The sequence below is a fragment of the Microchirus variegatus genome, assembly GCF_963457635.1.
Source record: "Microchirus variegatus genome assembly, chromosome: 1".
In the NCBI taxonomy this organism is placed as follows: Eukaryota; Metazoa; Chordata; class Actinopteri; order Pleuronectiformes; family Soleidae; genus Microchirus; species Microchirus variegatus.
The window spans coordinates 37,796,170-37,815,157 of NC_139802.1; the positions used below are offsets into that span (position 1 = coordinate 37,796,170).

General features: G+C 43.5%; 1 protein-coding gene across 2 annotated transcripts in view; it reads right to left on the reverse strand.

Annotated features, from left to right (window-relative positions):
- Window positions 1-18,153, reverse strand: part of col5a1 (procollagen, type V, alpha 1) — a 53,289-nt gene extending 35,136 nt beyond the window's left edge. For both annotated transcript variants that reach the window (XM_083890626.1, XM_083890625.1), the window contains exons 1-10: window positions 17,977-18,153; window positions 16,809-16,971; window positions 7,474-7,605; window positions 6,129-6,236; window positions 5,620-6,045; window positions 4,622-5,329; window positions 4,473-4,529; window positions 2,353-2,394; window positions 1,738-1,800; window positions 1,574-1,648 (exon numbers count right to left, since the gene is read on the reverse strand). In XM_083890626.1, the coding sequence (XP_083746752.1) occupies window positions 1,574-1,648; window positions 1,738-1,800; window positions 2,353-2,394; window positions 4,473-4,529; window positions 4,622-5,329; window positions 5,620-6,045; window positions 6,129-6,236; window positions 7,474-7,587 (1,593 nt within the window). In that variant the 5' untranslated portion in view covers window positions 7,588-7,605; window positions 16,809-16,971; window positions 17,977-18,153. The remainder of the gene's footprint in view (window positions 1-1,573; window positions 1,649-1,737; window positions 1,801-2,352; window positions 2,395-4,472; window positions 4,530-4,621; window positions 5,330-5,619; window positions 6,046-6,128; window positions 6,237-7,473; window positions 7,606-16,808; window positions 16,972-17,976) is intronic.
- Window positions 18,154-18,988: the final 835 nt, after the last annotated feature.

Sequence of the window (18,988 nt, forward strand, 5' to 3'; positions counted from 1 at the left end):
TGAGAAGAAACACAGGCAAAACACAAACAGAAAAATCAGTAAAAACATCTGGTGTTGCTTAAATACTGGCCAACCTTGCAACAAATTTAAAAAATACATTTAGAATATTTGCATGCATTTCTAACAGCAACATCATTATTTCCCATTGTGCATCTATGCAGCAGATGTTAAACTAAGCAGAAGCAACTTGATGCCAAAGCGGCATTATGGAAGGCCACCACCTCTTCAGCCTTGAACTTCAAGTTCTACTGGCATCTGGTGGTCATACTGAGGTATTGCACCATAGGAGAAAATCCAGGCATCTTGGGTTGGGCTACACATAGCTCAGTGCTTAAGAGAATAACTGGCTGGTTGGTTTTACGGATGAACACGCTAATAACATTCAGGATTTCACCATCATTGTTATCAAGAAATCAAATGCAGACAGTTAATTCAGTACAGCAGGGCTGAGTCAGATCGGAATATGAATAATAAATCCCTATCTGTGTGTCTGCATTCAATTGTCTTTGTCATCATCCTTTTCAGGCTAGTATCACAATTGAATTTTTTCACTAATGTTCCTGCACATCATCAAATCCTGAACAGAAACGTTCTGCCACATCAAGCTGTTAAAAGGACAGGCAGAGAACCAGAAAAACAAAACTGGAGTGGGAACCACTTTCATGCCTCATTTTTTTTTCAAGTAGGCCATTTAAAAAAATAAAATAAAATAAATAAAAAAAAGGCATTGCCAATGTTATGGTGATTCCACAATTCCAGTGCTTTGAGCAAAAATGTCCTCTGGTGAAACAACAATGCATGTTTCTCGTTAGACTCGGAGCTCAGGGATCAAGTTTCAAGCTGTGCGCTTTGTGCCAATGGACACACCAGAACAAGTCGAGTTCCTGTCCAGACAGAGCTTGCCAAATGGCTCACTCAGACAGCTCTGTGCGCCCCTGAAATCACAACTTTACATCTGCGCAACTAATCAGCTCCAACAGCATCGGCGTCACACCGCGTCTCGCAAGAACAGGGAAAAAGGGGAAAGTACAAAAAAGGTAGACGGGCAGCAGGAAGTCGTCGGGACAGCTGTCTGCAGTCAGAACCATTAGATGCAGCTGAAGCTACAAAGAACCGTCTAAAGCTCGATAACTTCCAAGAGGGCCACTCGATAGCCTGAATTCTGACTGAGGAATGTAGAAAAGTGTCGGTTAACACGAGTCCTAAATAGGTAGACTTGCATTCCTGGATTTAAAGCATCACCGCAGGTGGTAGAAAAGGGGGCTATCTCACTTATTAGACACACCACAAGGGGTTGCTAAAGCACATATTTACATTACAAAACATTTACAGTCAGACATCCATCAAAAATGCTTTCAAAGGAAACCCCCTCTCATTCCAGGAGACTGTGTAAACCACAAGTCAAGAGTTATTGATAAAACAGAGGAAGACGCATCATTCTAGGCTTTAAATGAGGCCAAACAAAGGAATAAAACTACTCCGAAAATGCTTTGCCGCTTGAAGCACTTAAAAGCGGTCTGTTTCCCTGTTTTTGTTAATTTAACACTTTTGTTAACATCTGTAATTTACTTACAGGCAGCATCAGGACAGTACCAGGGGGTCCTGGCAGACCATCAGCACCAGGAAGACCACCACGACCAGGAGGACCCTTAGTCAAACAATAAGACACATAAGTACACAGATATATACAACAAACACAGAATCATATTTATTTAACACATAAGAATTAACAATTACCCTCTCTCCACCATCTCCAGGGCTGCCTGGTGAGCCAGAGGAACCTGGGGGTCCGGGTAGACCCTGTTGAAAGCAGAAGATCTCATTTGACTCCCATACATACATAAGAGAACAGTCATATTTGCTCCTCTAAAGGTTTTTCCGCCTTTATCTTGCAAAGTGGTCACACATGGGAGAAAGGAATGCATGAGGCAATATGGGAGAGCTGTAAATCCTTTTGTGGGGCGCTCTTTATTTGTTTACAGCTCCATGCTTAAATGGCTGGTCTCTGTGGGACTCCATCTGCAGGGTGTCAAGAGCAACTGTGTCTAAAAAAAAAAAAATCTTCCTAGATAAATAATTAAGTTTACCAACATCTGGGAAAGTCCCTTTTTCTTTGAGGGAAGCGTTTTGGCCACTCCCTTTGCATTAGAAATCAAGCAGCCAGGGATTTCCAAAGACGAGCGTTAAACTTGATTTCTTTTTATACAATTAACAGAGTGAGCTAATGGATGACATCAGTGGTTATCTGCTTTTATGTGCGGATAGAGACTACGGAGAAAATGCCTTGGATTAAAGGGCAGGAGAAGAGATTGAGAGGCTTGGATTGACATCATTTCTGACAGATTGACTTACTGTCGGCCCTTCAGGCCCAGGCGGACCCTCCACCAGCATTCCCTAAGATAGACAAACATGGAAAAACAAATAAAAAATAAAAAGCATTAATCCCCAAAACTTTCTCATGGCCTCATTCATAAGTGCACTCTCTCTTTCACACACACACATCCATCCTGTCTATTAATACACAGCTTCAGTTTGAGGAGTACACGGATACATGTCCCGACACAGCTGCCTATCAACTTTCTCAGTCTTTTCTAACTAAATGGACATTCCTGCTTGTCATTTCATTTCACTTATGCTTGTGATTAATACACAGAGTGCAGCGGGATGAATGAGTGCACAGATGCCCCCCAGGTGCTCTCCTAACCCGGGCAAGCTTCGGGAAGCATACGTCTAAATTAAAGGTGCTATATGTCCACCCATCCATTTTTCTACCACGTTATACTCCATGAGAGTCAGAGGGCGTGCTGTGCAAGTGCTATATGTAAGACATTTAATATATTAAGGCATAATGATCATCATATGTCAAATTTAAACACTGGCTTCACTGATAACAGTGGTGCAGATTGTCTATCCCTCCCTCCGTCTTCTGTATATTCCACATGAGGGTCAGAGGTCATAGAGTCACAAAATACATTTTCATTTCCAGAGTTTGTGTTCTTGTTTTGTTCTGTTGTGCGCGACCAAATATGAAGCTTGTAACAGCTGTTGAGCGTTGGGAAACAGTGACCGATGCCGGACCAAAAAGAAGCCGCACTACCCCTCTCAAAAATGTCTAGACCGGAGGAGAAGAAAGATAGGGTGGATACTTTACTCCTGGTCAGGGCAGCAATACGCTTCAGCCAAAGTTAACCAAGTCTTTCTCATAAAATTGTTGGTGAATATCTAATATCTAATATAAGTGCAGCATCTTATTTCTGTCATTTTGGAAAATTTTGTAACCACGCCTCTGCAATGTTTTCATTCGGGATTGCAGTAACTGTATAGCTTTGAAGTATGTAATTAGTTTCCAACTGGCAGATGAGATCTGCACAACACCAGTCAGTGTCTGTGCTTTAAAACACATTTAATGGACTTACTGAAGTGTATTTCTACCATATACACTCGCTTTAGTGAAAAACAGCCGGCCACCTCAGTTTGGCAAGGACTTAAAAACACATCTTTGCAGCTCTGCGGCGACAGAGATATTGCTTTGTTTGTTTGCGCTTGTGGTGACACTTTGGCTTCCTGCTTCATTGTGAGGACAGACACCCACATATTATCCAAACTCGTTTAAAAAATGTGATCTCAGCCTTTTAATTTTTTTTTTTTTTTCGACCACTCCAGCTGTGCCATCAAACTTTTTTTTTATTTCATAAAACTAACCCCCCCCCCCCGATCATCTATGACATTCCCTGGGTTATGCCTACATTTCGCCAGCTGAGTATCTGCATTTTTTTTGCGTGTTTACAAGAGACAACACATTCAAACTAGTTGACAATGTATTTTCAATACACACACACAAGTAAATGGACATTGAGGGAAATAGGAATGGAGTTAACACAGGCTCTCACACATAAACATGCAGACACTCACTCACACAGGCGTGTATACTCGGTGGAGCTCAGTGACAGTTGTTTGAAGTGGAACAGCTGTGGCTCTATAGGAAATCTAAAATTTCTCAAAAGGAGTCATCCTCATGTCGACAGCGTTACCTCTGCATGTGAGGAGCTGAACCGGAGGTGGATGTTTTCCACCTGTGTGTGTTTAAACAAATCCTAAGGTTTGTGTGCGACAGAGAAAATCCATTCTTCCTCGCTTTTGTTCTGCTTGTATCTGCCTCCCTCCATCTCACCATGTTTACACACTACCCACGGCCTGTTTACAGATTATTTACACTCCCTGCAAGGCCTTTCGTGAAATGTTTATGCTGAAGTACTGATGGTAGAGCCCTGCCTGTGGACACTATGGGAATGTTCTTGTGGGCCCTTAAGAGTGTGCTTGGGCCTTCGGGTTCTCATTCAAAAGTGAGGAGTGAATATATGTTGAGATGGGGATCACACATGTATCTGCAGTTACAAACATACGCCAATGTGCACTCACGCATACGCAGTCATCTGTTGCCTAAATATTCAGTTTAAATAGTGGCTACTCACAGGCTCAATAACAGCAGGTTCTCCCTTCTGTCCCTTCTCACCACGAGCTCCGTCGACCTACATGCCAAACACAAAAAGAATCAGTTCCACCTCCTCCTCCTCGCTATATTTTAAGATCATGTCCAGTGTGTCCTTCCAGTATATCTCACCTGTCCGTAATACTCGTCAGTCTCAGCAGGCAGAGGTTTGCGGTCGTAGTCGGGGTAGTCTTCATAGATGTCTGTATCGTCAAAGTCTGTGATGTGCTCCTCCGTGAACTTATCCAGATCGCTGTAGTCGCCCTCGGCCTCGGCGTCCACGCCTGTTCCGGTGGCGGTGGAGCCCCCGGCTCCGGCGCCAGCTCTGCGTGATCCACCTCCAGTGTTGGAAGATCCACCCACGGAAACGGAGCCTCCTCCAGCAGACCCGCCGCCGATGGTGATGGTCGAGCTGCTGCTGCTGCCACCTCCACCACTGACGTGAACTGTGCTGCTGCTGCTGCTGCTTCCACCTCCACCTAGGTCAAGTGTACCGCTGCTGCTGCTGCCACCTCCACCAAGATGAACTGTGCTGCTGCTGCTGCCACCTCCACCTAGGTCAAGTGTACCGCTGCTGCTGCTGCCACCTCCACCAAGATGAACTGTGCTGCTGCTGCTGCTGCCACCTCCACCGAGGTGAACTGTGCTGCTGCTGCTGCCACCTCCACCGAGATGAACTGTGCTGCTGCCGCCACCTCCACCGATGTGAACGGTGCCGCTGCTGCTGCTGCCACCTCCACCGAGATGAACTGTGCTGCTGCTGCTGCCACCTCCGCCAGTGGTGTAATGGCTATCAGAATAATCGTATCCATCGCTATAGTCATCAAAGGCCGATACCACCTATAACAACACAGACATAGTTACACAAATGAAAGAAGCATTACGTTTAAAACCCAAAGAATGAGCCCAACTGTATTTATAATAATTATCAGTTAGAAATAGGGTGCATCTTCTGAAGCTGCAGCAATGGACATTGATGAGATGTCATTTTTTGGACGAAATTTGAAAGCATTCACATGGTGGGCCTTAATTTATGTATCTCTCACATGAGTGGAGTTAGCTTTTTATCGAGCAATAACAAAGAACACACCATTTATCAATGATGTACTATATACTTTATGTCAACTTACTGATGTTTCATTAATGGTGATTCTTGACACTCCTGCTTCTGAGGTGATGACCTTCTTTTCAATCCCAGTCCCTGTACCGAGGTCAATCTTCCCTCCTACTCCCAAATCCAGTTCACCCCCGGTGCCGATGCTGGTGATGGTGACGCGGCGGGTGCTGTCGCCGTCGGGTGCCGCTGTGGACTCGTCGTAGTAGGACCCGTAGCTGCCGTAATTGTCGTAGCTTTCATAAGGATTGGCATCCCCCTCCTCGTATCCACCATCGTCATCGGTGGTAGTCGAGGAACTTGATGAGGAGCTACTGGATGAGCCGGAGGAAGAGCCAGCGGATGAGCCCGTGGAGATGGCGGTCAAGATTTTTCCACCAGCACTGCCTCTCACAACCTCCTCAACTGTGGTCATTACGCTGTCTCCGTCTGTTTCTGTTCCCTGTATGACAGAATGTAAGATTGTAAGATTGCATATTTGATTATTATATAAAATCCATCCAGGGCCAAACCACATGTACATACCTTGTCCTGTTTGACAGTTGTCTCATAATCGTCGGTTGAGTCATAAGGCTTGCCATCCACGTCGCCATAGTAAGGGTATTCATAATAGTAGTTGTCCTCGACCTTGTCCTAAAGAAGACACATTACACAGGGACTGAGACAGTGTGACGTAGAGCGCGTTAAAACCCAAAATCACTATCAATTATTAAAAATATGATTTTTCAATATGATCCACTGTTCTGCTGCTGCCAACGGCCTGATGAATGTGCGGCAGGCAGCCCATCGATCAGCAGCACACAGGAATGCCTTTAACTTGCTGAAACCTTGCACTGCATCTCCCTGTTGTAACATGTTATGTCTGAATGACAAATTACTTTCCACAGCTTTAAAAAAAAAAAAAAAAAAAAAAAAAAATCTGTCACCCTACTTTTAGTCAAGTTTTTGTATACCTCTTAGGCAGAATGACAGGCCCCAGCTAAAAGAGAAAGGTCACGGAGAAGAGCTTGCTGTCCGTTTTGTAACGCTTTGTCACGCCTTCAATTAGCATGCACGTGGCGTATTGGTATTCAATGTGGAAAGCAGCACGGTGAAGTGTTGCAGGCTTAGGCAGGTACCGCATAACTCCTGAACGCTATTAACTAAATGCATAGCCTGATAATGCTGCGCTTTCGCAGTCAGCCATTTTTCTTCTGGCAGAGTGCACATGTGTCTATTCAGCACAGAATCCAAGATCTGATCTGAGTGTGGGAGACAATTATAGATTAAGGCAAATAAACATCCTTGATCGGGGTTAATCCCGAGAATGCTTAGTGGATCGTTTATGATAAACGATGGAAATAAAACTACAAAAAGTACATTTAGTAGGCTTTCAGGGGTGGACAGTAGGTAGGGCTGGACAATTTGGCCCAAAACATTATCATAATAAAGTGTAAAGTCAAATTGGTCAATATGATTAATGTTCACAATTAATGTAATTTGATTTTAACGCACAGTAGGTATTTTCTGACACTGGGGATCTCTCAAACAATGACATAGCGAAGAAGGAAATCAGAAATCAGAAAAATCAGAAAATTAAGGATCTCTTTGGTATGGGCTGTATACTTCTGCCTTTTACTCTCACTTTTTTTACTCTTCTTTAATTACTTCCTTTTAGCTTTTATATTCCATTGTGAGTTTTACATCTTCTATATCTTTTCCTTTGTCCTTCTTGAACGTTGAAGAAAGCAGTTCATTGGGGCTGGAATGTCTTATTGAGCAGAAAAGAACAAATACATTATACTGGTATATACTATATAAAATAACCTAACTGTAGTTCAAGATTTTTTTTTACACATTTACAGAGGTTGATAAAGGTTGTGTTACTTACAGTATTATCTGTGTTGGGGTCCTGGTTCTGGGGCTGATCGGGCATTGGCACTTCACAATCAGGGCTGTAGTGCTCACAGTAGTCATAGGCAGCACGATGGTCTGCTACAATCATTAGTTGCTGGATGTCTCCCTGGAAACCATTAAAAAAAGGAAAAAGAAAAACAGGAAGTCATGAGACTCACTGGGCACAGTTACAAGTCATGCATATAAACAAACAAGCAACAACGACCAACTACAGTGACAGACATGGCAGATCTCGCCAGTGGGAGGGGAGGGGAGGGGGGTCGGTGGTGAAACTGAAGCAAAAACAAAAGATGAGGGAGAACATCTGCACGCAGCTTTATCACATCCAGAACAGCCCTGAAACTAGGTCACACCAGGGGGAAGCTGAGGGTGACTAAACGATGAAGAACTTTGTCCGAGGTCCAACGAGTGTCGTTTCACCACCGGAGTGTGAGACACACACGAGAAAAGTTCACAGCGAACAGTGTTGAATTACGACAGAACATGGAACAGCTGACTTAATGTGGCTTACACAAATAAAAACACAACCCCGAGCTCTTACTCTCTCTCTGATTTTTGCGCACACACACACCCACACCCAGTACATCTTCAACAAGATGAATGACTTTAAACGGAACACATAAGACCCAAGACCTGAATAGAACATGAGTGATTCTACCCCTGAGCTAATTGTGTTAGATGAACAGATAAACTTAGCTTGTGCGACATGGAGAACAAGAGCAGACCTGCAGTTAAAGATAGCTGACGTACAGGTGTGTGTGTGTGTGTGTGCATAGTGAGCCAAGGTGCAGGCAAGGCAAAAACGGTAGCAGAGGTGATGGATTTAAAGACAGGGACAGAAAGAAAAGAGGGAGATAAATGGAAATGCATGAGAATGATAGAAGAGCAGGGGAGAACAAGGGAGGGAAAGAAAAGGCTCAGAAGGATCCCCGGGCTACATAGGGAGCTGGGTGTGGGTGCTTGCCACATGTTTCTGAGCAAAAACGCGTATGGCACCGAAACCGCTGTATCGTACTGTATCTATGCAAACACGGTCCTAATCACACTTCCAAATCCGGTGATGTCATCCCCCATCAGTCAATCACAGGGTCAACTGGGCGAAAGGAAATATATTTTCAGGGATGGGGGGGGGGGGGGGGGTGTATGAGATTCACAAAGCCATGCAACTCTGGGAACAGAGCGTGCAGTGTTTTTGATTATAGCCACTTGCCAAAAGTCTGAAATCGCTCAACATGTCCTTCCAGCTGAAATTCTCCAAGGATAACTTTAGCTTTTTTTTTTTTTTTTTTTTTTACAAACAAGAAATGGATTGCATTTGTGGTGTAACCAGCGACAGTTCACCAAGGAGCCCCGATCACAATGCTACGCTCAAACACACCACAAACACAACTCTTGTATTTGGCGTCCTTTAATAACCATTACAAGGCACCTCACAAGATGATGTTTCCTACACTGTCCTTGGCTTTTGCTATCGGTGGGGTTTATGGGGGATGGGGGGGGGGAGGGTGCGGGAAAACAAATCCCAGTGCTTCCTGCGAGACAGAAGGCCTGGAGTAGCCATTACACAACTCGGCTATGAACTCAGAGCTCCCAGAAAATATTCAAATCAGCACCATCTGAGCCATTTGTCAAAAGACACAGAGTTGGTATCAGTTTGACAAACTGGACTGGTCCCCCTCATCCTGGCAGGAGCACGGTGTGTCACAGCTGCACTGAGAGGGGGATGATGGGAGTTCACATGAAATAAGGAGTACAACAAAACAAGCCACGCTGTCTCTGGAAGAACACCGCAACCGTTTTTTCCTATTCACATGTCGTTCTTTTGCTTTACTTTTTTTTTTTTTTGCATTTCCACACTCATTCCCAGAGCAGCCACAGGAATGGCGGCGTGGATCCTGACCATGAGTGATCCTAGTTTCACCAAGGCAAAACAATTCATCATACACATATAAGAGTAAATGGGAACGTCTCGTGATATATGGGTCATATTTAGGCAGAAAAAAACAGATGGCTTTGGCAAAAAGGTGGAGGAGAAAACAGATGAGTATAAGTTGGATTGGATCGGGAGCCTGAGGTGTGTTGCAAAAATTCATCCATCAGTTCCAGCCGTCTGAAGTTTTATTCTGTTTTAAAAGGTCTCGGCGGTAAAAAAAAGAAAAGAAAAAAAAAGTGAAGCCAAGCACTGAGCAATGCACAACAACCAGATGCAGATGGGTATTCAAAGATAATTTAGGGGGGAAAAGAATGACTTTAAGAGGCATTCTAGCAACTTAGAATTGGTCTTTTTTGGTTAGGTTTGGAGAATGGTGAGAGAATGAGTCCAACAAAGCACTTTTTTCCATTTAATATGGTTCAAAATTCAATAACAGTCTAAATCCTAGGTTACAAATATCTATCTACAGTGTGTACAACACTTTCTGAAGTCTCTCTAAAGCTCCTCCTGACAATAGCAATGTGCACCTTAAATTTATTTTCCAACAACCATGCCCAAAAATCATAAAAATATGATTTTGCCTCATGATTTAATTTCTCTCCTCCGTCTTCAGAAATAAATCAGTTCTGTTTGCAGTCACACGGTGCATTAGCTCCCACAGGCACGTCACACCTTCACAGTAAAGCTTTGTCAGAGTCTTGATGCACCGTGACAACCACAAAAAAAACAAAAAAAAAAACATTTCTGATTTCCTGTCTGCCGAAGCCAGAGCTGCTCGTTTTCGCTGCACTTCACCAGACCAGACTGCTGTGCCAAATGTTATAGAAGCCGAAAGGGGAACTGTAAATATTCCTGCACTGTACTCCAGCTCTGAGCTGCTGCCAAATTTCTCATTTAGTATTCTGGCAGGAGGATATTTTCACGGTGGCAAAAACCACACGGTGAACGGAGCATCAAGGATTCAGCCAACGATGGGTTAACCCCAACACTTAAAAGTAAAAAAAAAAAGAAAAAGAAAAGAACAGAAGCTGATATACAACACAAAGTAGACCAAAATACACTATGTGATCAATACACAGCACCACCAATCCCACACCCAAACAGAGCCGACTGAAAATTGCAGCATTACAGAACTGCATCCAAACCCTTAGGAGAGCATTAAAAAAAAAAAGCAATCAGCTCTTATATTTGAGAAGATACGGTGACTTTTTTTCCACTGTGGAGCATCATGTGGTACAACACAGTGGTACTTAAGGCAGAATTTTCAGACAATAACAGGCCTGCTGCTGTCAGCATCTCCCTGAACTCTGCTGAAATTATGACTCCGCTACTGGCCAATTCTCTCCTCGTGTAGAAGTGTGGCTGCGGGCAAAAGGAACACCTCACAAAACATAATTCACATTAAACCATAGAAGACACTTGCATGCACGGGAGGAAATAAAAAAAAAAGTGCATCTTATAACAAGATTACAGAAATGTACAGATTTTATTTGTTGACTCTCACCCTGTTTGGCTCCCACACAGTAATCCCTACTGGATGTTCTGTTTGTGTCCAAGTGGGGGCAGGAGAGTGCTCCACTGAGCACAAGTTCAAACATCTGTCTCCATCTAAACCTCACCCACGATCATGAAGGGTGGACTGAGTTCATTGTTCTCTGATTAAAAAGATATGATGCACGGGACTGAACGGCAGTATAGAGCTGCATTTTCAAAACCCATCACAACATTATGATTGGTGTGTTACTGCCGTGCAAAATGAAATACACAGGTCTCGTCTTCTTTTTGTTATCTTCCACACATATTTAAGTAAACTATAGCCAACGAATGCTTTTTAGAGATTTAGGCAGCACAGGATTAAACAAACATGACAAACAAATACTTCTTTGTGTGTTCTCTAAATCCCCCGAGACAGCTGATACTGGCTGTGTTTACGTTTTTTACAACTCGACACAATACAAAGACGGCAGCTTAAAAAGATCAAGTCGAGTTTTTTTTTTCTTCCTTCATTTAAGTTGTCAGCGGAGGAAACTGGGTAGGAGGGCCCCCACTGCAGGGCAGGATAAGATACCGGGAGGTCCGAGCTCTGGCTGTATTTTAATGTGAACTACTTTCACAGCGTATTTACACAGTCACCCATGAGCACTTGAGCCAGGTCTTGGTCCCACTGCCAGCCCACACCGGCACACTCGCAGTTGCAGTTGCAGTTGCCTGGGCGTTTTCCAGCCTGACCACAGAAACCAAACAACACGCTGCAGAGGTCAGCGCACTGCACAGCGGCCATAAATCAGCACGGACACGCACACAAAAAAACTGCACAACAGCATAGACGCGACATTGTCAAGTTACATACGAGCAACGATGTTGCGCGGAGCACGCGTAAACATGCCACCAGAGGAGTTACACTCAACAGATATGTAATTACCTTTACCGCACATCAAGTACTTTTTTCACCCACATGCACTTTCCCTCCGCCAGACTGTTTTAGAATACGACGGCTGCCAAGAGCAACAAACCCGTCTGCCACCCCCACTTATCCGCTACGCGGCACAACTCGGCTTTTTTGGACCCTCTCTAGGTCTTCTCTCTCCCCCAGCGCCTATCACACTCCCCACTGTATAAGATTTTAATCCCACACCTTTGGGAACTCAGAGCAGCCATATTCCCATTTCCCATTCTTTTCTGGGTAGTGGAAACCAGAGCGACTCGCCTAACAGTCGTAGTTTCTGAGTGTTTGGCTTGGCCATTCGCTGAGGTGCTGAGGGCACACTTCAGGGCTTGCTGACACAGTAAAGGAGTAACGGCGGCAATAGGAGGGGGGCGAAAGACAAACATCTGACATGAGTTAGGGAAATTCTCCTTATTATCCATGGTGGAAACTCCATCCTTCTTGAGGCTACTGAAGACGACGTCCCATTCCAGGAAGTGAAATGTATAGAGGCAGTGTGCTTTGACAGTGAAGCATGACCAATACCTCGGACAAGATGATGCACAAATGCAAGGCCGTAGTGCAGGATTTTGGATTGTATACTTTGGATGCATCATATTTGGTGATTTATATAGACTCTTGAGATTTAACAGCCATTGAAAAAAATGACATTATGGCCATTATTTCACTGCGAATTACGCAGTGTTCAGTTTGCAGCACTCTCGCGCTCCACTTGTAACAGCACATAATGAGTGATGCTTCAGTGCGGTATGTGCCTGGATACATCTGGATATCTCCAGATCTAGACAGATTGCAGTTGCACATATGGGGGTCACAAATCACTGTCAAATGCATGACTTCTCCGCTGGCTCGAGCTTATCTGTGCATGGGAAAACACCGTATTGTCTTAAAAGTTGTACAGTCTGCAGCAAAATAAGGAGGAAAGAGCTGGATGTTTGATTCTGACATTGAAGCATATACTTTTCAAGGTTGCTCGCTATACTGTATGTATTTCAATGTCTGCTCTGCGTGGTCATGAGCAGTGTTTTAGTGCAGTCAAGGACCAATGGCCCAAGTAGGGTATTTCTGCTTACTTGGCAATTTCTGACTCTTAGGAATCCAAAGAATCAGGTAAGCGTGTGCGCGTTTGTGGTGCTACTGCTACTTAGAAATAGTATAGCAGAGGCCCAGTCAAAGCGTTGAACCTCCAAATCCACAGAAACTACACCAAAATAAACAAGAATCTGGAAAATCTGCATCCATTTTTGTCAGGATGGTAAATCAGGGGAATGTCTTTACCGTAGATGGCCAAAACACATGAACAATAAATAAGGGGGGGAGGCTGAGTGGCTGGCAGGAAGAGCTGAAGTTTGTGTAAAACTCATCATGCAATCACAATATTAACAAGCATCAAGCTCATGTGTTGAATGTTTTTTACTACTTTTTCCTGGCTGCGGCTGCAACCTCCCGCTTCATCCAAGCTCCTCTTAAATGCCTCGCAACCCTTTGCCCCTCTTCCTCTTATCGTGCTGCTTTTACTCCCTCTCGCTCATTCCATTTTCTAATCCTCCAGTTTATTTAACCTCCCACTTCTTCTTCAGAATCCCATAAAGCTTTCTCAAATCTTCTCTCTCTCATATATATATATGTATACATATATATATATATATATATTATCCTTCCTCACACATGCACAACCCACATCTATCAGCAGCTACCAAGGAAACCTCTGGATGATGTCACGTGGCATGTTTGGCTGTTCCAAGAATGACATCAGAGGGAAGAGAGCTCCTCATTCTTTCCAGGGGATGACCTAAAGTTTTTGGCTCCCTTACTTCGACCTACTGCTCCTCCTCCCACCTCCATCCTGATCATCTTGTTTTTCTCGACACCAAAAACCTGCTGCTGATGCACTCCACGCCGACTCTTCTAACATGTATACGTGTATATGTAGATATGTGACACGAGCTACGTTGTGTGTTTGCTCACATTATTACTACATGGCAATGCTCCACATTAGCTGAGATAATAGAGGTCCAGACAAGAACCGCTGTGTTTCCATGGCTCCAGTTTGGCCTCTTCGATTCACTCGGGGGGTCCCCTGCGAATTACCTGGCTCTGAGTGAGGCCAAGTTGTGCTTTTGTCCTGTTCGTGCTCCCTCTGACAAATCACAGCCATTTATTTCAGTGCTACTTGGAGCTAACGGATGGGCACTGAATTAACTCTTTGGGAGGCAACAGTGTACAGAGAAATCAAAAGACATGTTCTGCATTTGTTAAACAGAGCCTTTCTCAAGACTAAACCACACACAACGTACATACACTCAGTGTTGACGCTTAACAACACTGCAAGAAGCCATAAGCTGGACATTGTAAGGCTCTTAAAAGATCCACTCTGTAAGAATTAGTGACATCTAGTGGTGAGACTGCAGAGTGTTACAAGCAAAGGACTCATCCGCTCACCCTTCTCTATCCCCGAAGCTGTCGGGGAAACTACAGAGGGCTTTACATACAAGAGAGGATGTCATTCTTTCGATGTTTGCATTCCACGTTTCTACTTCAAAACACCCACACTAGCTTTGTTTGCTGCAGAACATGGCTACACAAGAAAAAGTACATTATGAGGCTTATTCTTAAGCTGCAAAAAAACAAAAGATTATACATCAAGAAAACACACTTATGGGTGGTAAATGTTGCACACTGAACCTTTCATCGAGTACGTTACAGTTACTGTAAAGGAACAGATGAGCAGTGGTGGTTAGCAGATGAAATACCTTCATGTCTTGTCACATAATCACCACTAAACTACATCTAAAACCATTGGTGGCACATGCCACATTTCTCTTTTGCAAACCACTAAGAAGAAAAAAAAAACAAGCACGGTACTTAGAGGGCAGATGCCTCACGCTGTGACCATGCAAACCATGTCAGAAACCAAACCACAAACCAAACCACCTCAGCTTACAGAGAAGTTTACTTCTCTTTTCACTGCTGTATGTAAAGAAAAGGGTCCAGGCTAAGAAACACAACATTTAAAGACTAAATGTGTCTGAAATTCATGTTTAAAGAAACAATACTTTATGCGAGAAATATCTTAGTGTAAAATATCTCTCTGGAATTGAATTGATGGTTCAAATCATTTTTTTTCTTTCCTGTCTTGCTTGATTTCCTGACTGGAAATTGCATCCTCCTGAGTCAACTGAACTAAGTGGCCTGCTGGTGAAATCAATGCGTTGTTCTTTTTGTGTGTGTGTGTATTCATGCTCACCACCTCTTGGTGGTAACTGACTCTGGCAAAAGTCAACACGGGATCAGACTAAACTACAGAGAGGGAGACAGGAGTAAGGGGAGGAGAAAAAAGGGGAGTGCAGGCTGAGTATAATTTGGAAACTATGTGGCATATTTTCCATTTTCTACACGCACTGGAGCCTGTCCTGTCTCCCAACTGGCTGACTCCACAGCAGGGGGGGGGCTTTAAAACTTTTTTTTCTCGCAAAATATCCGTCTGTTCCCACAGTAACCGTTGGGACTCTGACGGGTCAACGAGATTTCAATCGCTCCTCCGTCGCCTCACCCTCATGACGAGTGCGCTACGAGCGACAGTAGAATGAGAACGAACCCGAAACAGTGGAGGAATTTGGCACCGATTATGTTTCGGGGGGGGTGATTAAGCCAACTCGCACCACAAAACATCTGTACGTATGTCTTATTAAATCATGTCATGATCTAACACTGCTTCAGTCTCCAGTGCAAGGTTGTGATTAACAGTTATGAGTCTCTTATAGGGCTCTCCCCTATAGCTTGGCAGATCAACTTCGGGGATTGAAGTGGGGGAGTGATGTCATATTTCGTTCTTTACGTCCGCGCTCGCTGAGCAGCAGAGAGGTGCAAGGTCAGCTGGCTCAGCATCAGTCACATCAGTCAGCCTCTGTTACTAATTATTATTGAGGGCCTCAGCCTCACGGACTAATCCCTCCCCTTTAAACAAGCACAACTCTGACAGGACAAAGACAACACTATTCCTTGTGCACATTCTGTGTATGTGTGTTGTTATACAGGCAGCATCCAAATTAATCTTGTTCTTTCAACTGGTTGAAATCAGGTAAGAATGAACCAGAGAACGCTTCCTGTCATATTTACCTTTCATCTCCTTCCCCAAAAAGCCTTTAAACAAATACAAACGGAAGAAAGGGACAAGGAAAAGCCCTTATTCTAATAAAATCCACTCATTGCTTCTTAAAAAAAAAGCTCTGTAAACAGAAGTGTCAGCAACCATTCATGTGCAGGGATCCATCCCAGACACCACAAAAAGAAATATCACGGTTTGACTAATAGGCTTTAGCCACAAGCGAGGCTAAACTTTAAAACAGCAACAACAGATGCGGAGTTTGAGCAGCAAACAAATGCAGCGCAGATGGGGGGGGGGAGACCAGAATACCAGAAACATGAAGTTCTTTTTGTGGACGATGTGGAATATCTTGCACCTTAAATTAAATTTGATTTGCAATTTTGGAAAGAAAAAAAAAAGTGGATGGCAGAAGTTGGCGAATCAACACATCTATGAAGGATGTGGCCACTGCCACAGTCTGTGTTCTGTCCACCATGACATGGAGAACGGGGATTTGGGACCACCATCATCTGCACCACAGCCGCCATATGTCATTATTATCTGTTGAATTTAAGAATTTCTTTCACTTTGATTCAAAACTTTAAAGTCAAAGTTGGTCTGAGGGTGACAGGAATGCTGATCTGTTTAGAACAGCCTTGAAAACAGCATATAAATGGAGATAAAAAAACGATAATAATTCACATTTCCCACGTTGGTTCCAGCTCAAGTTGGTGGAGAGGCATATGGACACAGCTGAATGGAAATACTGGTGAATATCGCTGACAAGAATGCCTCTCAGCAGGCCTTTAAAACAAATAAATAGATGAAGAGTACAATGCTTACCTCAAAGACTTCTTCATCAAGTATTCTAGTTCCAAATACTATAATTCCTTTGGTATCGACGATGGGGTTGGGGCTTCGGAGCAGCTTCTGGGAGGTCTTCTTTTTACAGTCCAGAATGAGGGTGATGGTCTGCTTGTGCACACTGATGGCCACTCGATGCCACCTAGAGAGGGAGGTGAGGTTAATTCACACAGGTACTGGGTTACACACTGCCCACTTACACACAGATAACTTTTGTGTTTGGCTTCAAGGTCAGCCTGTCCTTTTTTTTTTTTCTGGGGTGAAAGACTCTCATTTTAAATTCAACAACTTGATACACACACACACACACACACACACACACATACACGGGGTGAGTGATTTAGGTACCGTGTTTGATTGCGTGCACTTTTTCCTGACATGCAAAGCGATTTGATTTGAGATATAACCTTCCAAGTCAAGCTTTGGTTCAATTATCACTGTGTATGGAGCATTAGCACATCAAATGAATAAGTTATATACTCTAATGCAACAAGATATGAATTATTACTTACATTTTTTTTTATTATTTTTTTTTTAATGTCATAGCACATAGAAAAAGAGGACAAAACATTTTAATTTTCTATTTGCAAATGTCCAATACATTTGTTCTTTGGCTTGTCCTCATAGGAGAATCCTTTTTGGCTCCAGGTAGAACCTCTTTCCACCTGGAACCCTTTTGGAGGGTTCCACCAAGAACCCTTTTAAAATCCTTTATTCAGGAAAGGGGTTTTAAAGGGTTCTCTGGATCACAATGGTTCTTACTGGAACCACAAGAACCCTTGAAAAACCTTTCTTTTTTTTCAGGAAAGGGTTTTTTAGAAGCAAATGGTTCCAGGTAGAATCTTGTAGAAAGACCCTTTTGGAACCCTTATTTCTAAGAGTGCAGGGAATAATACTATGATAAGAATAGTAATGCAGAGGATGTTACACAGAAGAAAACATGGCAAAATTCAGGCCAGCACATTTGCTGGACTGGAGTTTATGCTCTAAGAATTACATTTTTTAAAGTTCATGGATGGTGGGAAGACTCGGGATTGACAACGGTTAAATGGGAACTGCCTATACAAATAAGCTTAAAGAGGAAATATCGCCACCTAGTGTAGCAGAGTAGAACACACGTCATTCAATAAACAACTAGTGAACCTACTTTCCATCAGCTAGGTTGACTCCTCTGAACAGGGGATAGTCCTCTGGGCTGGGTTTTCCTGTGCTGTCCTCGTAGAGGAACACTGGAGACCGTCCCACTTCCAGTCCGAGCTGCTGGATGCCCTGTTCGTTGTACACGGACAACAGGAAGGACTGGCTGCCCTTCTTTGGCTTCACTGTGGCCAAGATGGAAAAATCCTCTGGGAACACATCACCTGGCAGGAGGGAAGGTGGATTTGGACAGAGAGCGAGACATGTTTTGGAACAAAAATAAGTAGGAGCAATGACAATCCATCATCGTGAGAGGAAAGAGAGGACAAGGAAAGAAACACTACTACAATATTTGTGTTCAGGATGTCATGATCATATTTTTTTTTAGGAGACAGAGAGCTTTTCAGTGTCAAAGGGGAATAAAAAAGTTTTATTGTTTGTACTACTAATAGAAACAATGATAATTCAGACTAGTGATAAAAGCAACAAAGAGGAAGAAAGACAAGTTAGATATAATGACAAAAGCATGTGATCCGGAGAGACTTCACTGAACTATCCTTCAAACCCTTCCTCTCCATTTCCCTCTTCTCCCACAGCCGATCGATCTAACAGACACTGAGACGCTGCGGCACAGGGTTGGAAAAGTGGGAATCAAAGTCCAGTTTTCATAAAGGGGAAATAACTAAAGGCACATTTGTGGAAATGGAAATAAATAATTTTGTGTTCAAACACTAAAAAAGTTGCAGGAACGGACGTGTTCTTCCGTCTGCATGGTTCCGCTATGCAGCTTCAATTACTTCCTCCATTTTGCTGAAGTGTGTGGCACATCTGCCAGACAGACTGCGTTAGTGGGGGCGTTCTCAGGACCCAAGTATGAGAACGGAACTTTCCAAGTGGACTATTGCTCACTAATGCAGAGGTCACACTCCACTTGAGTCAAGCGCAGCTTTCTGATCTTTTAGATTGCCTCTGAAGACAGAAGCAATCTTGATTATATCACAATCTCCAGTCATAGGAACCTG